Source organism: Haliotis cracherodii, unplaced genomic scaffold (assembly GCF_022045235.1).
Source record: "Haliotis cracherodii isolate W230 unplaced genomic scaffold, xgHalCrac1.p SCAF_18, whole genome shotgun sequence".
Lineage (NCBI taxonomy): Eukaryota > Metazoa > Mollusca > Gastropoda > Lepetellida > Haliotidae > Haliotis > Haliotis cracherodii.
Genome location: NW_027266273.1, coordinates 10973035 through 10994854, shown reverse-complemented (window position 1 = coordinate 10994854; position 21820 = coordinate 10973035). Strand labels below are relative to the sequence as shown.

General features: G+C 41.9%; 1 protein-coding gene across 1 annotated transcript in view; it reads left to right on the top strand.

Annotated features, from left to right (window-relative positions):
• Positions 1 to 2022: 2022 nt before the first annotated feature.
• Positions 2023 to 21820, top strand: part of LOC139465764 (macrophage mannose receptor 1-like) — a 71998-nt gene continuing 52200 nt past the window's right edge. Inside the window, exons 1-13 of the mRNA XM_071247652.1 lie at positions 2023 to 2108; positions 6028 to 6182; positions 8394 to 8533; positions 9612 to 9736; positions 10827 to 10923; positions 12208 to 12334; positions 13241 to 13329; positions 14517 to 14620; positions 16316 to 16445; positions 17000 to 17082; positions 18308 to 18439; positions 18832 to 18939; positions 20318 to 20488. Coding sequence (XP_071103753.1) covers positions 2051 to 2108; positions 6028 to 6182; positions 8394 to 8533; positions 9612 to 9736; positions 10827 to 10923; positions 12208 to 12334; positions 13241 to 13329; positions 14517 to 14620; positions 16316 to 16445; positions 17000 to 17082; positions 18308 to 18439; positions 18832 to 18939; positions 20318 to 20488 — 1519 coding nt within the window. The 5' untranslated portion in view covers positions 2023 to 2050. The remainder of the gene's footprint in view (positions 2109 to 6027; positions 6183 to 8393; positions 8534 to 9611; positions 9737 to 10826; positions 10924 to 12207; positions 12335 to 13240; positions 13330 to 14516; positions 14621 to 16315; positions 16446 to 16999; positions 17083 to 18307; positions 18440 to 18831; positions 18940 to 20317; positions 20489 to 21820) is intronic.

The following is a 21820-nucleotide window of genomic DNA, read 5'->3' as shown; positions in this document are numbered from 1 at the left end:
AGCCTCGAAGTTTTGCTACCTACATCAATTGTGTTCATATATAAAACGGTCCTAGAGCAATATTCTCCACATCCCACTCGTGCTTCTTTCTAACTGTTATTAATTTGCTGTCCATATTGATAATGATGAATGGTGATGGTGGCGATGTTGAATGGTGATGATGATGGGTGATGATGATAATGTGGTTATGATGCATGGTGATGATGTTGCTGCTGCTGGTAAAGATGATGATGGAGGTGATGATGATGCATGATGATGATGATGATGATGATGATGGACAGGAGGTGATGATGATGATGATGGACAGGAGGTGATGATGATGATGATGATGATGATGATGATGGTGATGGTGATGGTGGTGGTGGGGAGGAGGTGATGATGATGATGATGATGATGATGATGATGATGATGATGATGATGATGATGATGATCCCGGTGGATGTGATAAAGATTTCCATTACATCGTTTGGATCCATGCCGCCCTATTATAAATATTGACCTATGTTTTCACATACCTAGTTATCATGACATGCACTTGTGAAAGTGCAGAAACAGATTACAGAATTCAGGTTCTCGAATTCTTTACATGTCGCAAGCACGGACGTAATAATCTAATGGTGTAGGTGTTGTCAAATTGCAGATAAATCTCAGCTGATAGACTTCGATACAAAACAATGTTTGTTCACGAATGCATTGTCACATCTTCATTTAGAAATGAAACTGATGTTATCACCAAGAGATGTGAACTCATTTTTGTGCCTAGGACCTGGCACGCCGGAGATGTGCAGTGCCACACTGTGCAGCCCACATGTCGCTTCAGCGTAGATAACACTCGTTGACCTTGGCCACCAGTCCCATACTGTACTCGAACGTGAAGGTACGGGATGGCTTTGCAACGAACCCGTTGTGAAGGTATAGTAGGTACAAGGGCGGAGCCAAGGAAGACGTGAAGGGGGTCCAACTTTATACATTGTTACAGTGTCTGTCTGTCTGTCTGTCTGTCTGTCTGGGTTTGTCTCTCCCTCTCTGTCTCTGTCTCTGTGTGTGTCTGTATGTCTGTCTGTCTTTCTGTCTGTCGTCTGTGTCTCCTTTTCTGTCCATGTGTCTGTCTGTCTCTGTGTGTGTCTGTATGTCTGTCTGTCTTTCTGTCTGTCGTCTGTGTCTCCTTTTCTGTCCATGTGTCTGTCTGTCTCTGTGTGTGTCTGTATGTCTGTCTGTCTTTCTGTCTGTCGTCTGTGTCTCCTTGTCTGTCCATGTGTCTGTCTGTCTCTGTCTCTGTGTGTGTCTGTCTTTCTGTCTGTCTTTCTGTCTGTGTCTCCTTGTCTGTCCATGTGTCTGTCTGTCTATCTGCCTCTGTGTGTGCGTGTGTGTGTGTGCGTGTGTGTGTGTGTGTGTGTGGAGATTGGGGTCACATGTTCTGAATGGTTCTGTCTGTGTCTGTCTGTCTATCTATCTGTCTGTGTCTCTATGTGTGTATGTGTACCACCTGAAACCACAACCCAAACACAATCCTATTATTAAAACATGCATAGACAAATTAGAACAACGTTCAGGATAATATAAAATACGAAATATGACAATCTTTGTTTCCAACCCTTTAAGAGTGTATTGTGTCATTCTATGCAATCCAAAATATGTTTTTGACGGAATACTGTACTAATCTATAACACCGGGAACAATGAAAGTTAAAAAACAAAAAACAACAAAAAACACACCATCTAATAACATAAACGAGATGGATGTCAACAATGAAGCATTTGAAGAGATACTTGTATCATATCTGAAGTGCTTTTACTATCTTTAAATGATAACATTTGAGGTTGTTCCCTAGGATTCCGATATATATACACGTAAGTATAACTCCGCACATCGCATTTCAACGGGTGCGCAATACATGATGCATATGAGGTCGTAAGGAGTCTGCAAGGATACCTTTCCTAGCTTTGTTATCAAATCGTTCAAGGTCCAAAGATATTAAAGAGCGTCTGTTTAGCATACCATCTACAGTTGGATATATACACACACGCCGACACTTTGAAGTCGGTGCGATATGGCTTCGAGGCGTGTGACACTCGGTGTTGCTGTAGTATTAATGACATTGGCACAAGGTAAGGCACATACGAGAGTGAGTGAGTGAGTATGGCTTTAACACCGCATGCAGCAATAATCCAGTCATATCACGGCGTGCGTCAAACGGTGACCCAAACCCGGCTCTTCGGCGTGATGTTTAAATAATTTCATTCATTCATTCATTCATTCATTCATTCATTCATTCAGCGCGACTGATTGGGGTTGCGCGCAGCCTTCAGCATTGGTCCAGTACTGTCAATGCATTGTTCCAGTACTATCAAGGCATTGTTTCAGTACTGTCAAGGCATTATTCCAGTACTATCAAGGCATTATTCCAGTACTATCAAGGCATTATTCCAGTACTATCAAGGCATTGTTTCAGTACTATCAATGCATTGTTCCAGTACTGTCAATGCAATGTTCCAGTGCTATCAATTCATTGTTCCAGTACTACCAATGCATTGTTCCAGTACTATCAAGGCATTGTTCCAGTACTGTCAATGCATTGTTCCAGTACTGTCAATGCATTGTTCCAGTACTATCAAGGCATTGTTCAAGTACCACCAATGCAAACTTGTTTTCTGTATTCACGATTACTGTGCTTAAAATAGGGGGGACAACCTTCCCCTACGCCCACCATCCCCGCACCCCTAGATATTGGACAAGTTTCTAATTGAGTAGCCAGCCCCTCAAAAGAGAAATATTACTTCAGCGCTTGTTTGTTTGTTTGTTTGTTATTTAACGCCGCACTCAGCAATATTCCAGCTATATGACGGCGGAATGTAAATAATCGAGTCTGGACCAGACAATCCAGTGATTGATATCATGAGCATCAATCCACGCAATTGGGATCGATGACATGCATCAACCAAATCGGCGAGCCTGACCACCCGATCCCGTTAGTCGCCTCTTACGACAAGCATAGTCGCTCATCGCTTTTGTGCAAGTGGATTAATATTCTTCACGTTTGTTAATACACATTGAATTTTCCCAGGCCTAGTTTATCTCGGTTTATGATGGCGATTGACAGCATAATACAGGTCTTTGAAAGGCATTTAGATGTGATACACATAAGGAAGAGAATTTATGGATGTCAACTTCTTCATTATGAGGAATACAACGTTTCGGAGTATATGCTTACTCCTTCATCGGGTGAATGCATTACATGAGCATACACGTAAGAACAACAAAAGTAATAAGATAACAAAAGATGGAAACTTAACAAGGGAAGCCAACAGATAATTGGCGCTGATCGGCGATTAACAATAAACAATGGAAGCCAGCACTTTACAGTAGTTAGCGCTGACAGTATGGGCAAACTGGAAGCCAGGAATAAATTATCACTGATAGGTAGATGGCAATGGGCAATGGCCAATTGTGAAAGGGCACCCAATGAAGGTGTAAGCATATACCCCGAAACGTTGTGTTCCTCATAATAAAGAAGTCGACATCCATAAATTTTCTTCCTTAAGGATAATACAGGATTATAAGCTGAGGGGCAAAAGATATACCGAGTTTAATTGTAACTGAAAATTGAAATGATTTTGTATGTCTATTTAACCATCACGCATTTCTGCAATAGTTTGTAAAACGTAATCTGTGGCTGGGTAGGTTTGCGTAAACAAAGTACTGTAAAGTAGTTGAATGAAGACGAATGCAAAATATGACTTGGCAACCATATAACCCCTACCATATTTGAAAGGTTGAAAATTTGTGACAAAAAAGCTAACTTAATGATTTTCTCAAATAAGATGGTTAAAGATTTGTTTCCAAGTTTAAAAATCAAATTCAACCACGTATAAGAATTCCTTGAGTGCTGACAAACTTCCAATACAATTCATTTTTAAGGATAAAATATAAAAATAAAAAATATGATCAAATTTGCTTTGAGCTATTCTTTTGCTCCTCAGTTTCGTTTTTCAAATTTATAATAAATATAGTGAGTGAGTGAGTGAGTGAATATTTATAGTCACATCGGCAATATTTCAGCCATATCGTGACTAAATCAAGTTAGACAGTAATAATACATACATTTTTATCATAAAAACTGTCGTCAAAGGACAGTAAAATAACTAGATTATCACAGATGTACATTTTAAGACTAGTATGGAACCATAAGAAAGTACTACCATAAATAACAATACAGTATAAAAACGGGGCTAGGAATCGCCAGCAATTAAAAGTAGGACACCATACTAGGAACCGTGGGGACTTACAATACTTCTGCTACCTGCACGGTTCCCCAGCAGGATTTACACCATCCCTTAGCCGCTGGCGATTATCATCAAGTTTAGCCAAATTAAAACAAACAAGTATACTACGACTAAAACGGTAGTAGGAATAAATTTACCTCGAATGATGTGGACTTATATAATAAATATATATACACAAAGTTGGCAAGGTCAAATTCTGTGTTACAAAATAACAGACATTCGGCGCTATCGCTGCTGTAGTTTATTATCGGCGAGAAACTAGACCTATATGATGCCACGATACGGATGAAGAGGCTCGTGCGAGCTCGATTGCATAATCAAAATGTAATAATCAGAGTTCATACTGATACGATAGATTCAGAGAATTACGAATTTCTTCTTTTTTTGGAACAGTTTCAGTGTACATAGAATGAGTCTATATACAAATCATAACGGTAAGTTTCGGGAAGGGTAAACAATATTATTGACTGCATGATTGTCCACACAACAAACAAATATACTTTGTATGATAATAAACCGCCGGGAATAAGGAGTATACACCTATGTTAGATGGTGGCTAACAAAAACGAAATGGCTATTCGATGGGGATGTATTTGATACGAGTATCATAGTTGTGTTTTGTACCTTAAGTTGCAATATTTCGGCGACTGTTGGCAGCCGAATAACGTTTGAATGACGTTTACAATTTTTTGGTCAAAATCGAATTTTAAAATGTACAATTTCTTTTGCCCTGGAGATAATGTTGAAACATAACTGCTCGATCTTGATAAAGGTACTAGCATCTGTACAGAGAGTATAGAGAAGTTAAAACCACCAGTATTCATTCACAATGACACTTAAGAAAGTCTCCGAGAAATGGTCCAATTCTCAAACACACAATGACAGGCCAACGATCACGAATCAAGGTTTTAGAGATTATAATACTGTATTCAGAAACGAATGCGCTATTTTGTGTTTTTTTACTTTATCTTTCTTGAAGTTATTTGAATATCCAAATAAGTTCAGCATTCTGACAAGGGGTTGTGAAAAAAAGACCTTAGCGCTCAAATATGAAAATTTACGACGAACAACGGACGTCGACAAATGTACAATGTGATGGGATTTTTAAATAACCTGTTTGTTCTTCAGTTGTAACCATAGAAAAAATCTTTCCATAGTCTTGTTTGATGTTCTGAAAAAAAGTATTTAGGCATAATAATTAGGCATTACTTGGCTCCCCTCCAGAGAGAAAAAGACTGAGAGTCATATGTTTTTTCTGTCAATTGAAACTATCTCAAGGATGCAATATGATATCCAGAATATTAACTGTACTGGCACTTAGTCAGCAATCAAAGAATACTTCCATCTGTTGTTTTTTAAATATTATTTGATTTAAAAAATTGAAAAATGTTCACATAATATGCAACCGCTGGTGCAAATTTACAACATTTTAAATATGGTTGTAGTCATATGGTTCAAATTTATTTCTTACTCCACTCTTCATTAAACCAATTTATTTTTACACAAAATTACCCAGCCACAGATTACAGTGTACAAACTGTTGCAGGAATCAGTGGTGGTTCAATAGACAATAATCAGATTTAAGAACAGTTCTTTCAATTTTCACTTACATAAAAAACAAATTCTGAACACTTACTGAAAATATAATCTGGCTCAAACAAAAAGCAGCACTCTCATCTCCGACCCCACCCCCTCACCCTCTGAATATTTAATGGTTGGCCTTACTTTTTGGTTTGTTTTGTAGCTCTGTGCCAGAACTGCCCGTATGGCTGGTACCCGCAGTCCCAATGGTGCTTCTACTTCACCCAGAACTCTGCTACCACCCTATGGGAGAACGCCAGAGTCAAATGCCAAGCCTTCGGAGGGGACCTTGCCCAAATCACAACCACAGCCCAATTGGTAGGAGTTTGTCTTGACGCTTGTAGTTAAAGTCAGATTACGGCTGTCGGTTTAACGTGGGAGAAAGGCCCCGAATGAGTTAAGCAATCAGTTAAACGCTTTGGCGAAACCTACCAGTTTGGTGCTGATAGAATCAATGATAATCATAACGGAGGATTTTTCTTTTCACTAAATCCATCAAGTTTGTTTGTTTGTTTGTTGTTTAACGCCGCACTCAGCAGTATTCCAGCTATATGACATCGGTCTAAAAAATAATCGAGCCTAGACCAGACAATCCAGTGATTGACATCATGAGCATCGATCCACGCAATTGGGATTGATGACATGTATCAAACAAGTCAGCGCGCCTGACCACCCGATCCCGTTAGTCGCCTTTTACGACAAGCATAGTCGCCTACAGCAAGTATGGGTTGCTGAAGACCTATTCTACCCTGGAAATCCTTCAAGCAAAGAGTAAGGTTATCATTCTGCCCACGCTCGCAATAAAGTCAAAGCCACAAATACTTATGCTGAACCCGTCCTTTCATATTCTTTTGGTGTTGTATTGATTGGACGAAACAAGAAATTCAGGTATTGACACACTCACACGTAGAGTCATGTCAGACAATAGATTCCACCACCCTTACTCTTCCCTCAATCGCTTATGTTTTACCAATCATAATGGGAGGGCGTGGTTTGATTAACGTCGTAGGGGCTCTTCATGATACAATTGTATTGTGCACTTATGCAAACAATTATTTTTCTGATGATTCCCGGTTTTCTTAAACGAGCCATGGATGTGCATCTTCCCGAGGCAAGTGAGTTAACTGACAATAAAAGTCCAGTTTCCACCCTTGCCGAACTAGGCTGGTATTATGGAGTTACATTTTGGCTGGACTAACGAGTCTATGCATAGTCCAAACAAAATCGCGCACCGAAATCGACTTGAACTGTGTGTATCGGGTACAAAGGCGGTAAATGGTGCTGTGGTGGACATGGAAGTGGCGTGCAACAGAAGATTCCACTCTTTGGATACGTCCTATGGCGATGTTCCGATCGGCAGCGCTGAGTCTCGGCATTTTCGAACTTGATAAATGTTGACCATTGCATGACAAATTATTGTCTTATACTTGCTTTTTTATAGCCACTACCACGAGTTACGAGTGTCATCACTTGCACGTGCATTTTGCTTTACTGACATTTTTTAACAAGTGTGAAAACAATGCCGTTTAAGACATTGCAAATCGACAATGGCTGCGTTTTTGACTCACCGTTTGTCGAATATCAGGCCACCAAATTTTTCCAATAACATATATCCAATTTAGATACCGGGTTTTTGTGTAGTCAGGTTCAATAAACAAAATACTACCTGTGCGTTTCTTTTTTTTGAAGAGTGTATATATATATATATATATATATATATATATATATATATATATGTATATGTATATATATATATATATATATATATATATATATATATATATATATATATATATATATATATATATCGGGCATATTTAACCAACATATATATCATAAGATATTGTTTTAAAATGTCCGAGAGTAGATTGACCCAAAAATGTGACAATGTTCCTCTAATGTCGTAAAAGATGACAATTTAAGGAAAACTTATATTGAGAAAAATACCATGTACATCCAAACATCCAAATAAATACAAGTTTATCTTTTTAATCTCACATGTGAGCAAAACGACAATACGAAATCCATCTCATGCCGTGGTTATTAAGAAATGAATCCATGTAACATTTTTAACTGCTTCCACATTGTCATGCATTCTGTACTATGGGCCTGTGGTCTTACAGTAATATATGAATAAACTGAATTGAATTGAAATCGGCCCAAAGAGGAGAGGCTATCTGAACGACCACTGCATCGAGTTTATGTGCAGTGTGTAGAAAGGGTAAGCAACCCTGCAGAGTCCTTCGCATTGGATGAAGTCGGTTGGCCTGAAAAGTAAAACAGAAGACTTTCTGTTTGCTGTTCAGGACCAGTCACTTCCCACTCGAAACCGTCAGGGTGTGATTTTGTATCAAAATGTAAATATGAAATGTAGATCATGGAATGAATTTAATAAGACTGTCCAGCACATTGTCAGTGGATGCCCAATTTTGGCACAAACACAGTATCTTAAGCTACATGATGGCGTGGCCCGATACTTGAGATATATCTAATGCCATGTTATTCAAAGTATATATTTTTTCCAAATAGCACTTCTTGAATGCCACCATGCACACACTGAGTGCAAAGAGTCACGGTCATTACACACACTGGTGGATCGGCCTGAACAGAAAGGGCGATGGTTCCACGTGGACATGGGCGGACGGCAGCAAAGCCAACATGGGTATCTTGTAAGTATCCTCACCAGTGACGAGAAAACCGCCTCCGTGGTCTAGTTGTAGAGCGTCTGCCGGAAAGCGAAAGGGCGGGAGTTCGATTCCCGGCCACGTCGTACCAAACGACATTAAAAGATGGTACTTGTTGTTACCCTGCCTGGGGCTCGGCATTACGGAGCTAATACAAGGACTGGTCTCCTCGAGTCAGTATAATGTGTCTGATGGGGTATTCATGTTAAACTGCAGCATGGTATCTCAGTGGGCTGGCACTATAAAATCGGCATTAGTCTGGACTAGTACAAGCACACACACACTCACGCACGCACGCACGCACAATCACATACGCACACGCGCACACACACCATTTCACCTCACCCCAATGAAGGAAAGACACTCGCTGTACTCCGCGCACCCCTGTTGCTATTTTACGACATGGGACACGGTTTTACTATGCGTGAATCCTGGGGACGGCTGCACTATTCCAGCTAGGTGACGATGGTCTGTACATTCTCGAGCCTGGGCCAGACAAACTAGTGGTTGATGATATGAGCAACGTCCCATGCACTCAGGGTACAAAGACACAATCAACTAAGTCCCCGAGCCAATCACCATAGGGTGGTATCAAGCGAGGATACGTTGTTTTGGAAAGGCGAGGACACATGTTGTGATTGAGCAATTGACGTTCAGTTATCATTAAATTATGCTAAAAAATATCGCCAAATGGTTCATTGTGTTGTGTTACGTTTACTTCAGTTAACCATATCAGGACAACATTAGGATTGTTTTAAGCCACTTTTCCAAAGTTACACTAATATGTTCCATGAACACCAAGCACTGTTTGCGTTGCACACAAACATCACGCAAACAGACTACTCAGTTATGTTCAGAAAGAAAACAGTAATTCCCCCCTATCTTTACGACCGGGATATCAAGAATTGAACACTCCCTGGCGACCGAGGAGACTGTTGAAGTTAAACTTCATGTTTCACTCGTCCCCACTCGCCCCTTTCCGTAACCTACAAGAAGATTGCTGTTCGGTTTGTTCCGGAATAACACGAGTTGGTCACGAATGTCCATGTTTTTGTCCTTGCAGGCCGTGGGCGAGTAAGTCGTACGTTAACGACAAGACAAGGGCATGTGTCAATATGCATCTGTACCAGATGGAGGTCGACTCCTGTACCAGTGCGTCATACCAGTCCATATGCCAACGCCCAAGAGGTACTTTCCTGATATAAGCATCAAAGGAGACATTATTATGTTATCATAAGCACATCTTCCCGGGGCAAGGGGTTAACTGACAGTAAAAGTCCAGTTTCCACCCCTGCCGAACTAGGCTGGAATTTCTGGGCTCGATCGTAGCGCCACCAGTGGCGATTACAATTTTTGTTCCTTCAAATTTCGCTTCCATTGACCAATCCGATTCAACCTCTCATATCACTTGCATTTGCTTCAAACAAAATGGTGGCACCCAGTCACGACGATCTGATCTTTATTGCAATAAAACCACTTGATTTTGAAAACACCCGTCGATGCTCAGGTGAGGGAACACAAGCTCTGCAAATCCTGCAATCGGCCGAAATCGCCACGTTGTTTGCGAACCATGTGTCGATTTCGTTACGCGATTTTGATTCGACGATGCCAAAAGATAACTCCATGATTCCAGCCTAGTTTGGCAAGGGTGGAAACTGGACTTTTATAGTCAGGTAACTCCCTTGCCTCGGGAAGATGCCATAAGCACTACCTGTAAGATGTATGTTCCCGTGCAAGAGACACTATTTTCCTGATATAGGCATCAAAGAAGATATTATATGTTACATAAGCACTGCCTGAAAGATTTATGAATTCGTGCAAGAGAAACTATTTTCCTGATATTTGCAGTAAGGAAGATATTATATGTTACATAAGCACTACCTGTAAGATTTATGTTTTCGTACAAGAGAAACTATTTTCCTGATATTAGCATCAAAGAAGATGTCATATGTTACATAAGCACTACCTGTAAGATTTATGCTTTCGTGCAAGAGAAACTATTTTCCTGATATTAGCATCAAAGAACGTATTTTCTGTTACTTAAGCACTACCTGTAAGATGTATGATCTCGTGCAAGAGGCAATGCTTTTCGGATTAGAGTATCTAAATACGTGTTAGATGGACAGGATATTACCCTCTAAACTATTTGTAAATACAAGACGTAAAGTAGTTCCTTTCTGGATACCAATAAGAAGCATGAATCAGCTTTTACAAGAAAGATAAAACAAAAAAATCTCCACCAAGCAGGAATTGAATATATCGTTACCTATGATCACAGGTTTGCCCATAAAGTGCGATACTAATCACGGTTGGATAAGTAGCGAAGGAAAGTGCTACAAATATTTCAACACAGGGCGCACCTGGAACGACGCAAGGTGAGCTAATATCAATCAGTGGTGACGTGGTGTCTGCAAGGTGAGGTAGTGAAGTATGGTTTTTCGGCGCTTGTGAACTATATTCCAGCAGTATCAAGGCGGTGAACACTTGGAATGAGCTTCACGGGGTACTTATATGAGGAATTAACCCGGGTCCTTCCCGGTACGAGTTAGTGAGTATGGTTTTACGCCGCTTTTAGCAATATTCCAGCAATATCACGGCGGGGGACACCAGAAATGGCCTTTACACATTGTACCCATGCCGGGAATCGAACCTGGGTCTTCGGCGTGACGAGTGAACGCTTTAACCACTAGGCTATCCGACCACCTCTTTGGCGGTACGAACGAAAACTTTAACCTCAACCAGTGGCTCAGAACGTCTGCCAAGAGATCGGTGATTCGACCCCCGGCCGCGTCATTCCAAAAGAGGTTTGATGGTACTTGTTGTTACCTTGCCCGGCACTCGATATAAGGGGATGAAACAAGAACTGGTCGGCTCGAAGTCAGTATTCTGTGTTTGAGTGGGGTATTCATGTTAAACTGGTCCATGGTATCTCAGTGAGCTAGCAATGCTAAACCGGACTAGTACAAGCAGCCACACGCAAACACACACACACGTGCATGCACGTCGCTATGTAAGTGCAATAATCTTGAACGCGACGGTAAACCCCATCTAACCTTATGAAAGATGAAATACTCAGTTCGACGGTACGCGTCATCTTTGACGAGGTATTCATAAAATACAAATTTACATTGTTTTATTTACCCGCCCAAAGGTTAATATTTGTTGTAGTCATATGTCAAACAGTTGGATCGTCGGGTCGCTTAAAAGGTTGTTAGATGGAGTATATGATTCGTCATAATTTGTTTCATCAGTTGCAAATATATGTGACCCGTGAAGATCCGGGTCTGCAATAGGTCTCCAGCAACCCATGTTTGCCGTAAAAGAGGCAAATATGCTTGTCGTAAGAGGCGACTGACGGGATCGGGTGGTCAGGCTCGCCGACTTGGTAGATACATGTCATCGTATCCAAATTCCGTGAATCGATGCTCATGATGTCAATCACTGGATTGTCTGGACTCGCTTATTTGCAGACCGACGCCATATAGCTGGAATATTGCTGATTGCGGCGTTAGACAATAAAGAAAGCAATTATATGTTTCTAGTTGGTCATGCAAACAGTTCGAAGGAATTAACCCCTCAAAGGTGACAGAAACCAGACTGTAATATTTAACATAGTATCCAGCTTCATGGGATATAACCGTTGCAATTATATGTTTTAGTTCCTCGTGCGTTGAGCTGGGCGCTACCTTGCCGATTATAAATGATCTGACAACACAGACGATCAATGCTGAATTTGCCCGATTCGCCCATGGGAACTTGTGGACAGGACTGAGGTCAAAAAGTATGGTGAGCATAAGCTGCTTTGGTATGACATCATTGAACAGAACTACTCGACATGATTAGAAAGCGATACGTCACAACGATAGTTAATACCATATCCGAGTGGGAGAGCGAGTTTGGTGTAGAGCCGCTTTGATCCGTATCTCGTTCTGGCAGCTCCATACCCGTGCTCGTTGGTTTCACCAAAGTGGAAAACGTCTAGGACCTGCTTCATCGGCTTGCATCCCACATTAAGCTGACACGCAGTGATATAACTGAAATACTGTTAAAACAAAACTCACTCACTGTATCTCGGCATGTCAGCTTTTGAAAAATCAAAGTAACACTGGCATTGGTAAAGCACTCATGTCCAGGGATGGCGCTTACAAACCAACCTTTTGAATTCTGACAGCTAAGGGACGCAACTCTGCACAAACTTTTAAACTGATCAGTGTCAAATAGTTTTGTTTGTTCGTTTGTTGTTTGCAAGGTTCAGCAAGGTTTTAACCGTCATGTCGTTATAAACATGGACCGGCACAGTCTAGTTTATATGGACACTACACAGGCGACAATCACAGGCAATTCGATCCCTTATGTACCCTCAGTAATGAAACTCAGGGTACTTTTCTGGCAATGTTGGGGGGCACGGGTCGTCTAAGGCGGCAAAATTAGCTTTGCAGAGTTGCATCCTTTGGTCACGTCAGAAACGTATGATCCCGGGTTCGAATCCCGGTTCGCTCCGATTATCTTTCTAGGACCATATCCATGCTCGTGGGTTTCACCAAAGTGGTAAAAGTCCCAGACCTGCATCACTTCGGGTTTTCCACCCACATCTAGCTGACACGCCGTGATATAACTGAAATATTGTTCAAAGTGGCGTCAGTCCAAATCTTCAGGCCAAATAAACCCGAATAAGGAATTTGTCTTGTTTAGGGCAACAGTTTCGTCTGGACGTGGCAAGATGGGACGGCACTGGCTGGCAACCCCTACTGGAGGCCTTCTCAACCACCAGCCAAATTCGAGTAACTCAAGTTATTTGTTAACAATAAAAATAATGGTCATAATAATGATAATTCCCACAGGAAACGTTAAAACGTCGAAAGCGTTTGATCAATCTTTCATAACACAGGCAGGGTCAATAGCAGGACAAAGGGTTTTAATTAATATTGACGTGATCAGGTGTTCAAAGCGTCGGGGTATTTGTATAGAATCATTAAAGGGACATTGTCGCGTTGTTGCATTGTCGCCCTTACACAAAGAAGCAAAACGTGTCAAAAATAACCAAATCACGATAACGCCACAACAGAGCAACGCGACATTGTCCCTTTTAGGATTTCGTTGTATTTGACTTTAGGAATGAAACATAATCAAAACAGAGGCGTACAATTTATTGATTATAATGAATCAAAGTGAGATTGACCAATCAGAGAGCAGAACTACTGATCCCACATGAGCCCGTTTACCGTTAGTAAAAATCCAAGATGGTTGATATTGGCCTAATATGATGAGACCGCATACCGTCAGTAACAGCCATCTTGGATTTTCCAACACCCATCTCAAATATTTCACATGAAAATTTCGTGTACCGAAATTCGTTATTTGACACTGTTTTGTTTTCACTATCATTAATTGTGACATGCAAGGACATTAATCTGGGTTTTTTAGATCACGTTCGTGACTTTATGGATTAAGATTATAGTTAAAATTGTCAACAAGGTTTGGCCTCTGAGGTTTGAAGAGTAGTCTCCCTTTGACCCTTAACGTCATCGTACGGTTGCACGTGTCAAGTTTTCATTTTGACATGACACGTGCGATATAGATACCAGAGAGTGTAAACTTTTCGGCATGATAAATTCGTTATGGTGTCGTTAGTTGCCGTATACGGTGTCATATTAGGTTAGCAGAACAATATTGGGCACGGCTAACGCCTCGTTAAATAATTTTCAGCTAACCTAACCTGATACCGTATACGGCAATTTAAGACACCATAACTAATAATATTTGACACACGTTAAATTGTAAACTTAAAATGTTCATACCAGATGTTCGCGAAATGGCTCCTAGACCTACACGAGTCCGAAGGCCACGTCACTCTACCCGATCATGCTCAAAAGATGAAACTGTATACTCTTAAGTTTTCATGACAGTCAAATAAGCTTACTAGCGACGTCTAAACATCACATTTATACCGCCAGTTTTCTGCTTGCAGTGCGAACAACACGTGCGTGGAACTAACCAACAACCAGCTGCCGTCCACGTGGGTGGCGGCCTCGTGTGGCGCCAAGAACAAATACTACTGTCAACGGCCTGAAGGTATACCCTCCCTCCCTGACTGACTGACTGTTGTTTTACTGTGACTGTCTTTAATAATCGAGTCGATAATAATCGTTCCAGGAAGAAAATGAACACGGACCACGCTGTCGATGCATGGTATCACAGAAAAAAACAGGTCACACGTACCATCAGATCATCATTTTGGGCGACTCTTGCAGTCTTGTTTTTTTAATCGACAATTTTTCACAAGGATAGCTTTGCTCAACGCCTCCATCCATTGGCCAGCATCTACATAGATACAGAGGATTATAGCTGCGAAACTATATTTAGAATATATATACTTTGGAAACGGTGATATATTTTGGATTTAATTACATTGCTTTTTAGTTTTTTTAGTTTAGTTTTTGCCTTCTGTCTCTGAAGTTTCTAAATCAGTGGGGAAATGGGACATCAGGATGGATACACTCTCTAAACATTAACCACCTTACTACCAGTGGATATTACGAGTTATGTCCCTTCTATTTCCCTCCTATTGACCAATCAGAATTCATCTCTCATATCACTTGCATTTGCTTCAAACAAAATTGGCGGCGCCTAGTCAAGACGATCTGATCGATAATCAAGATCTATATTGTAATAAAATGGGTTTTACCACGCGAAGTGCATCAAATGACGTGAGCACCTTGATTAAAAACGTGAAAAGATTTGCAAAATATCTGTCGACGCCCACTTGACGGTACACATGCTTTGCAAATCCTGCAGTCGACAGTCTGCTCATTGAAATCCATCTTGTTCACGAGGTGAGGTGAAATGGGGTTCAACGTTGCGTCCAAGATTATTGCACTGTGCACGTACGTGTGTGTGTTTGTGTGGCTGCTTGTACTAGTCATGTACTAGAACATGAACACCCCACTCAGACACAGTATACTGACTCCGAGACGACCAGTCCTTGTTTAAGCCCCTTAATGCCGAGCGCCAGACAGGGTAACAACAAGTACTAAGTTTTAACTTCTGTTGGTATGACGCGGCTTGGGATCCCCGGACCTTCCGCTCTCCGGGCGGACGCTCTACCACTAGACCACGGAGGCGGTCCTTGTTTACGAACCGGATGTCTAGTTCGTTGCGCGACATTGATTGGACAATGCATATACTCGTTTGTCCCGCCCAAATTTAAATCCGGAATTCCAGGATGGTTCGGCAAGGGTGGAAACTGGACGTGTATTGTCAGTTAACGCCCTTGCCTCGGGAAGATGTACCAGCAGCTGCTGTCCATGGGTTCGAACCCCAAGTTTGCCCCTCTTCTATGACCGTTGGTATGTTGTCTCCTTACATGAGCGGTAACTGTCTGCTTACCAGCCGTGATGTTCTGGTAACGAGAACACAACCGACTCACCCATTCACTCACTCACTCACTCACTCACTCACTCACTCATAAGAGGCGACTCTGCTTGTCGTAAGAGGCGACTAACGGGATCGGTAGGTCAGGCTTACTGACTTGGTTGGTGCATGACATCAATCACTGAATTGCCTGGTCCAGATTCGATCATTTACAGACCGCCTTAATACAGTTTGAGTATGGCTTAGTGCGGTGTTAAACAACAACAACTGACGCACGCACGCACGCACGCACGCACACAATCAATCAATCACACAGTGACCATATACACTTCTCGAGAAATTGATGTTTCTTTCAGGCGAACTATTACAATCACTAATCAGTAATATTTCTTCCAGGGACATGTGCGGACGGCTGGCTGGAGTACGGGACAGAGTGCTACCTGTTCAACCCCCACTACTCTTTGTCGTGGCCGTCAGCTAGCACCTACTGCAAGGGACTCGGCGGAAACCTTGCCTCCTTACAAACGTAACACATCTCCACTCCACCACCCTTGTCTCAGGCGACGCGTGTATTGTGTGTCGTACACTTTCAGGATATACGTAATTTGTGTATTATACAGTGTTCGGGGGTGTTCATTTGTGTGTTGTACACTTTAAGGAGATGCGTGATTTGTGTGTTGTACAATGTCAGGAGATGGTTTATTTGTTGTTTGTTTGTTTGTTTGTTTGTTGTTTAACGCCGCAATCAGCAATATTCCAGCTATATGACGGCGGTTTGTAAATAATCAAGTCTGGACCAGACAGTCCATTGATTGACATCATGAGCATCGATCCACGTAATTGGGATAGCCTGATCACCCGATCCCGTCAGTCGTCTCTTACGACAAGCATAGTCGCCTTTTATGGCAAGCATGGGTTTCTGAAGACCTATTCTACCTCGGATCTTCACGGGTCGGCTCATTTGTAGAGATTTGCTTATTTATTATACACAGCTACACAATTCAACATACTAATACCTATAATTTCGTTTTATATCAATAGTTTAATTCGACTGACATAATGTCACACTTGTTATTTCAGCAAAGGCATCCAAGCCTTCATCAACCAGTATCTTTCAACCCAAAACGCAGTCGGAGTCACTGAATTGTGGATCGGGTTGACTGGTAAGCGACACAAGTTAACATAAGTGTGTAAGTGAGGTGACTGGGAATCGACAGACGTTATGAGTGAGTTGGCTGGTAAGCGACACATGTTGACGTGAGTGAGTGAGTGAGAGAGTTCATTTGTAAGCGACACAAGTTAACGTAAGTGTATGAGTGAGTTGGCTGGTAATCGACACATGTTGACGTGAGCGAGTGAGAGGCGAGTGAGTGAGTGAGAGAGTTGAATTGTAAGCGACACATGTTAACGTAAGTGAGTGAGTGAGTTGACTTGTAAGCGACACAAGTTAATGTAAGTGAGTGAGTGAGTTAACTGGTAAGCGACCAAGTTAAGGTAGGTGAGTGAGTGAGTTGACTGGCAAGCGACTAAGTTAACGTAAGTGAGTGAGTGAGTTAACTGGCAAGCGACCAAGTTAACGTAAGTGTATGAGTGAGTTGGCTGGCAAGCGACACATGTTGACGTGAGTGAGTGAGTGAGTTGACTGGCAAGCGACCAAGTTAACGTAAGTGAGTGAGTGAGTTGACTGGCAAGCGACACAAGTTAACGTAAGTGAGGGAGTGAGTTGACTGGCAAGCAACCAAGTTAACGTAAGTGAGTGAGTGAGTTAACTGGTAAGCGATCAAGTTAACGTAAGTGAGTGAGTGGTTGGTTGGTTGGTTGGTTGGTTGGTTGGTTGGTTGTTTAACGCCGCACTCAGCAATATTCCAGCTATATGACGGCGGTCTGTAAATAATCGAGTCTGGACCAGACGATCCAGTGATTAATATCATGAGCATCGATCCACGCAATTGGGATCGATGACATGCATCAACCAAGTCAGCGAGCCTGACCACCCGATCCCTGTAAGCGACACAGGTTATTTTATTGATATTTCCAAATCATTCTTTGAAAAACTTATAGATATCATTATAATAATTAGGAGGTCTGATCATCGGGATCATCAGAGAGAGAGAGAGAGAGAGAGAGGGGTGGGTGGGAGGGAGAGACAGAGAGAGAGAGGGAGGGAGAGAGAGAGAGGGGGGGAGAGAGAGAGAGAGGCGTCTCTATGACAGTTCACTATTTAGAAACGCGACGTTAAACCCCTATTTCATCTGACTTCGCCAAAACTCTACAGTTTAAATCATCACGCAAGTACCTCATGCGATGACACAATAGATGCAGTTATTGCAAATACAATCACAGTTGAATCAATAGCGTTAATGAGTGTTCCTCATTGTTATTTTTTAGACAATAACACAGACGGTGGACCGTGGGTGTTCACTAACGGAGCTGAAGTGGGAACACATTCCTTTAAGAACTGGAACAGTGCCAAGCCTTCCAATAGCAAAGGACACCAGGATTGTGGCTACATCGTTACAAGTAGGAATATCTAGTATATCTACAATATATACATATACTTTTTTTCAATGTAGAGCTAGGTTACCTGTAAATTTAACAGCGCTAAATTGAATTTGGAACCTCATATTCAATTCAGCACGGGCATGCTCAGATTTCAAAATGCTTACCCCCAATGATTGGTAAGGAAATACTTACCTCTAAGTATTACTTTCCGGAGTGACGTCAAGTCAGCTGTTTCATTCAGAGGTGACTATTGTGATTTGATGCCTCACTTTGATCTGTCAAAATCAAGTATTTTGCATCAGTTATTTTATGTTTTAATGACGTACAAACCATTTACCATTGTTCATTTAAACCTCGTAGTTTCAGGTATGCTTATAATGAACTTTTATCATTATATGTTATGATTACAGGCGACAGAAATGGAAAATGGCACGTGTCGCCTGACTGTACGCACGTGAGATCCTTCATCTGCCAGATACCTACAGATACACAAGTAAAGCAAATCACACATCCGCCAAGTGAGTACCCCGTCAATATACGGAGTTATAAACCTATTGCCACGTTTGCCTATTGTATTTGAGGTATCTTTCTATCTCGTAATAACCCTTTGTGAGGTTTTACTTTTTCCGAGAAAGACCTGTGGAGTTTAGTTATTGACGAAATCTGTACTTGGTGTTTCAAACGTCCAATGTTCTAGAGGACACGAAATGAAAGTTTTCATTATGGATGACGGGAATCGAACCTGCAACCTCACATATCGTGATTAGTTTTGTAACTCACTGTTTTCCCACATTGAACCACCGGGACAGGTGATAAAAGTTGTTCAATTTTACATATAATTAATCCTGTTGATCCATGCTGCACGTATTGTTTTTTCTCGCACGCTTTGATCGAATTCCTTTTATACCGCGACACACTCTTGTTTCATTACAATAAGGTATTTCGATGTTTCCTTATATTTTCTGGTATTTCTTGCATTTAGACGGTTTATAACTCAGATAAAAGCCCTCCTTCCCGGTTATGGTCGAGTAAGTAAGAACTCGACAATGGTTTAACGGCTCCTCGGTCATGTCGTGCTTTATCCTTCACGTAATCATTCATTGTCGGCCCCGCCACTCGATCTCGCCAGTCACGTTCCTCTGCTGAGTTAATGTGTTTAAACCATGGCCAAACAGTTCAGTTGGTCTATGATATGTTACGGTCCGTCCATGACGCAGGCCCGTTGAGCATGTACGTGTTAAACACCAACCGACTCAACAGAGGGTGTCGTAAGAGGCGTTTTAATGTATTGGGTGGTCAGGCCCGGCTACTTGGATATTTGCGTGTGATCGTACTACCAACGGCGGGGATTGTCTGGTACAAGCTCGATCATTTCGAGGCCGCCTAAACAAACTGGAAGCAACAACAAACAACAACACTGCTGCCAAATAAGTAAAATTGATTTAGAAAATGACTAATTAACGCATATGTTACCAGCCAAGTACAAGAACATAGCGGCCCGTGAAGATCCGGGTTAGAATAGGTCTTCAGCAACCCATGCTTGCCGTAAAAGGTGACAAACGGGATCGGGTGGACAGACTCGCTGACTTGGTAGATTCATATCATCGTATCCCAATTGCGTGGATCGATGCTCATGATATCAATCACTGGGTTGTCTGGATTGATGATCATGATTATATATACATACCGCCGTCATAAAGCTGCAATAGTGCTGAGTGCCGCGTTAAACAACAAACAAACAAAAACATAGCATGTTACTGCTGGCATGAAACAAATTCTGGAAAACACATATTTTCAAACTTCCAGATTTGAGTATTCAAAAATATTAAATTAATTGGGAAGAATAACTGATTGTCTTTCAGTAAAACGTCTATCCCAGTCATATTTTACCTCCAGATTCGTTCAGCTGCCCCAGACACTGGGTGAACCATGGCCAGTATTGCTACTACTTCAACGAGCAGGACATGACATACGCTTCAGCCTCGGACTGGTGTATCAGCAAGTCTGGACAGAGCAACTGCAACCTTGTCAAGATTCCAGACTCCAAGACTCAAGGGTTTATCTCAAGTGCGGTTTGTCAGTGTGTCGTGTAATTCCTGTCTGCCTGTATATAAGTCACCAGCTCGGTGTTTTAGGACGTCCTTGTAATTGTCACAGTACGCTGTGTCCGTATATCATCCATCATGTACGCTGTGTCTGTGTGTCCGTATATTAGTCACCATGTACGATGTGTCTGTGTGTCCGTATATAAGTCACCAGTACGCTGTGTCTGTGTGTCCGTATATTAGTCACCAGTACGCTGTGTCTGTGTGTCTGTATATTAGTCACGAGTACGCTGTGTATGTGTGTCCGTATATTAGTCACCATGTACGCTGTGTCTGTGTGTCCGAATATAAGTCACCAGTACGCTGTGTCTGTGTGTCCGTATATTAGTCACGAGAACGCTGTGTATGTGTGTCCGTATATTAGTCACGAGTACGCTGTGTATGTGTGTCCGTATATTAGTCACCATGTACGCTGTGTCTGTGTGTCCGAATATTAGTCACCATGTACGCTGTGTCTGTGTGTCCGTATATCAGTCACCATGTACGCTGTGTCTGTGTGTCCGTATATTAGTCACCAGTACGCTGTGTCTGTTTCTCACCAGTGTGTGTCCGTCTGTATATAAGTCACAAGTACGGTGTAACATGTTGTCAGTTCATACGTCACCAGTACGTCTCTGTCTGAGTCAGTTCATACGTCACCAGTGCCCCTGTCCTTAAGTCAGTTCATACGTCACCAGTACGCCTGTGTCTAAGTCAGTTCATACGTCACAAGTCGCATGTGTCTGGTTAAGTTCATACGTCACCAGTACGCCTGTGTTTAAGTCAGTTCATACGTCACCAGTGCACCTGTATCTAAGTCAGTTCATACGTCACCAGTACGCCTTTGTCTAACTCAGTTCATACATCACCAGTACACCTGTGTCTAACTCACACCTGTGTCTAACTCAGTCATACGTCACCAGTACACCTGTGTCTAACTCAGTTCATACGTCACCAGTACACCTGTGTCTAACTCAGTCATACGTCACCAGTACGCCTTTGTCTAACTCAGTCAAACGTCACCAGTACGCCTGTGTCTGAGTTAGTTTATACGTCACCAGTACACCTGTATCGAAGTCAGTTTACACGTCACCAGTACGACTTTTTCCAAGATAGTTCATACGTCACAAGTCGCCTGTGTCTGATTCAGTTCATACGCCACTACTACGCCTGCATCTAAGTCACTTTATACGTCACCAGTACGCCTGTATCTAAGTCACTTTATACGTCACCAGTACGCCTGTGTCTGAGTCTGTCATACGTCATCAGGACGCCTGTGTCTGATTCAGTTCATACGTCACCACTACGCCTATAT